General features: G+C 35.2%; 1 protein-coding gene across 3 annotated transcripts; it reads right to left on the bottom strand.

Moving 5' to 3' along the window:
• Positions 1-663: 663 nt before the first annotated feature.
• On the bottom strand, positions 664-3,373 carry LOC143586722 (BTB/POZ domain-containing protein SR1IP1-like). 3 transcript variants are annotated; one of them, XM_077068199.1, is made up of 5 exons: positions 3,007-3,373; positions 2,865-2,934; positions 2,171-2,782; positions 1,556-2,080; positions 664-1,374 (listed from the first exon to the last, which is right to left on the bottom strand). In XM_077068199.1, the coding sequence occupies exons 1-5, from the start codon at positions 3,036-3,038 to the stop codon at positions 847-849; spliced, it is 1,767 nt and encodes a 588-aa protein (XP_076924314.1). In that variant the 5' UTR covers positions 3,039-3,373; the 3' UTR covers positions 664-846. The 3 variants fall into 3 exon arrangements, with proteins under 3 accessions (XP_076924314.1, XP_076924315.1, XP_076924316.1); XM_077068200.1 differs by having other exon boundaries at positions 3,085-3,373; XM_077068201.1 differs by having other exon boundaries at positions 3,186-3,373.
• Between the last annotated feature and the right edge of the window lie 369 nt (positions 3,374-3,742).

The raw sequence follows: 3,742 nt of genomic DNA, 5'->3' as shown, positions 1-3,742 counted from the left end.
ATGGAGTTGATATGAAGAAAGTTATTTTTACTTTTATTTTTTTAACATTCCAAAACATAATTATTTATAAGCTTCTTACTTTCAAAAATGTATGGTTTTATATATTGCCAATTCCTATTCCTAGCATTGCTTTAGATTTGCCTTTTTGGTAATGGTGGAAGAATAATGGATTCACACAGAAGTTCAATGTCCATTCTCCAGTCCTTTATTAATTATTAATTTTAATTTCTTTGTAGACAATTGTGAAAAGTTACAATCAATTTAAAGAAAATTCGAGACAAATTTAGATGTTGGTTGCGGATAAAGTTATCAATGAGAAAGACATGACTTTTTTTTTTTAAAAAAAAAGGTTACATTAACATTGATTTTTTGAATCTTTATGTTCTAATCATTTAGAATCTTTATATTACAATTATTTTGAATCTTTATGCTTTTAAAGCTACCTTATCTTTTATTAGTTAAGCTATATTATACTTTATTACAATTGTTGTTTGCTGTTTATCTTTTACTATTAGTTAAGCTATATTATATTTTTAGAAACGATTACTATATTCAACAATTACATTACTACTTACAAGTTACAACCCACAATTACACCAACATGCCTTGCAGCCCAAAACCGTATGCATCCAATAAAGTATCAGCCCAATAACACATCAGCCCATTTATTCCATTCCAATTAGCCCTCTCATATACCATACACAAGTTACAAGTAACACAACTATAATGATGTACATACAAAATTTCACATTAAAATATCACACAAATATATCAAAGCCATGAAACTATTAAGAACAAAAAAATAAAAGTTACCAATGGTAATAACAATCTTGCCAAGCAATAAGATCAAGATATAGAATGCCTTCTATTTTTACTTGGCTTATTCTTCCCCCTCGTAGTCGACGGTAAAACCGCATCAGCCCGTAAAAATGGTGCGAGTTTCCCAAGCTTTTTCGACACCAAATTTATAAAAGATCTTCTAGGCAATGGCGGCTTATCAGCAGAATAACGAGTTGAGCCAGGGCTGTTTACCATTGACTTGTCAACAGCCGGCGACGATGACCTTTCGGCTTCTTTTAATCTCGTTTTAATCTTCAAAAGCTCAAATTTTAAATCTTGGTTTTCTTTCTTCAACCGCGAGAGCTCATCATTTAATTGCTTCTTGGTTTGTTGGCCCGTAGGCTCGACCGCTATCAGACCATTATCCATATTGTCCCGTAAACGTTGCTGTTCATAGTAAAGAACCTGCACCACAGTTTGAACCGGAAGCCGGTCATTTTGGGCTGCGTGTGCACACGCTTCGCCTGAAAGCTTTTGACAATCCATTAAACTGCAAACTTTTTTTCTTTCCATATCACCTAACATTGGATGTGCCTGTAATATTCATATTATTATTGTAAAAGTGACTAGAATTAATTTATGATTTGAATACTATGTTCCCAATATGTAGCCTAGGAAACCAGAAACTAGAAACCTTAGATAAACCTAAATCCTAATAAACCAGTTCTTAACACAAATGTAACAATTATCACCAAATATTTAAATTTATACTTACTTTTAAGTAAATATCAATAGCTCTATACATTCCATCTTCAGAAACCTTGGCCTGTTCAGGAATTTGTTCAGCTAAATTTATAAATTTTGACACCAAAAGATTGCGATCGGACGCGATTTCAGCAAGATAACACTCCATAAGCTTCCCAACTTTCTCAACATCACTTTGAGGCGAAGAAACATAATCTTCATCACGGTTACCTTCTAACTCGTATTCAAGATAATTCATCAAGATTCGTTGCACCGTATCAACATCAAACAACGTGTCACCATCAAAATGAAAAGAAGGAATCAATATATCATCCAAAACTGCCTGCCCAAGTTGTAACCCGATCCGTTTCTCCAAATCTAGCCTGCACGCCATTGTGGTTTCGAGGTATATTGCAGCCCGAAGCAACATGGACACAAAGCTAACCGGCATTGTATTCCTTTCTCTCGGTAGAAGACTCACTATTGTTTCCAAAACTATCCTCTTTTCATGTTCTTGTTTTGGCTCGATCGTTTTCTTGCCTTTTCCAAATATTTCCTGTTTTATCATAGATTTCACATATGAACTAATTAATGAAAATCTTGTGCTAAAGTAGGAAACTTTAGTTTAAAAGGTTTAAGATCTTACCAAACCGCGAAGACACTTTTGAGCATAAAGCATTAGAATTGGACCAAGTGCATATTGTTTAAAACCCCTTGAAATCATTGCAAGAAGAACCCTTTGAAAGATATCAATCCTTAAAACAATCAAATCTTCAGCCCACCAATCAACCGCATGTTTAAGGTTTGATGATGAAGAAGATGAAGGAACTAAAACACCCTCTTGACCACTAGAAGCCGGAAACTGGCTCTCTTTCGTGACAATAAACGCTATAGTGTTGATGCATCGATTAACCAGTCTTACTTTTTCAGCCATTGGTAACAAGTTTGCTGATGCTTGTAATATAGAAACCGCACCCGCCAATGTTTTAAGTCCTACTTCATTTATATAAGATTCAGATCTTGTTACAAGGTTTCCAATTGCATAATCTTCTGTCATTTCTAGATATTCTGCTACACATCTCACCACAGCAATGTTTTCGGTTGATAAATCGAAATTAATCCCGTAACAGAACTTTGCAGCAAGTTCAAATCCTTCATGTCCACCCGGGATTTCAGGGATTTCAAGTATTAAACCATCATTTTCTTTAACATCTGTCACCAGTTTCCTTATGTAACCGCACTTCGAGACCAATGGAAACTGCATAAATAAGGTTACAAATTATTATTCATTGGTATTATTGAAATTGAAACTGAAATTCATCATTAAAACAAGATCATACCTTGTGTAATGAAAAAGAAACACCAGCAACACGAACCGTAACATCGCTCGGGATCTCCTGGGAGAATATCCTGTTCACAATGAAATAAAGGTTCATGTTTATTCATATTTCATAATAAACAAAATGAAGAATGAAAGCAAACCAATCACTAGTTTTCTTCATGGATTCAATCATATCTTAGTTTGTTAGCAGGCAGGAATATTAAGGCTAGTGGGAGTACACTCTTTCTTGTAGGACATCCACCATGTCAATGATAGAGCAATCATAAAGATAACCATGTTACATGTATTAATATTTTAAGCAAAAAAAAAAAGTACACACATTTCACTGTTGGTTTCACAGATTTATGAGCTTTGATATTGTTTCATGTCAAACAATCAACATCTTTGAAGAACCTTACATGATGGATATTGGCTAGAAGCAAGATGTAGGGGCAAAATGGTAATTTCCTTGCTAGAGTATTGTAAAGTTGGTATTATTTTCTATATATGACAGAAGAAAGAAAGATGATTACAAGAAAATAGTTGGATTTTGTGAGTGTGTGGTGGTGAGTGCAAGAAGTATTTGGCCAATAAGATTAGAAGTTTCTCACAAATTGACCAGTGAGAAATTAAACAACCACACAAGCTCATCTCTCTGAATTTGGATAAACACACTCATGTTGTCTAATCAAACTTGTAAACACTGTTGAAGAGGTAGGTCTCCGCAAAGCCCAGTTGGACCCGCAAGACACACCTTGATAAGGTACGTCTGCGCAAAGACCAACTGGTTCCGCAGGACCCACCATGCTCAGAGAGATGAAGACCTTACACGCAGTAAGCCAGCTGTTCACGCAGGAAAGCCTCCCTTGGTACAGTACCCGGCCTGTTCCCGCAGCT

Source organism: Bidens hawaiensis, unplaced genomic scaffold, assembly GCF_021521415.1.
Source record: "Bidens hawaiensis isolate Kalapana, Puna unplaced genomic scaffold, B.hawaiensis_p1.1 tig00034783_1, whole genome shotgun sequence".
Lineage (NCBI taxonomy): Eukaryota > Viridiplantae > Streptophyta > Magnoliopsida > Asterales > Asteraceae > Bidens > Bidens hawaiensis.
Note: the sequence above shows the minus strand (reverse complement) of the source record. Positions and strands in the feature narration are given on the sequence as shown.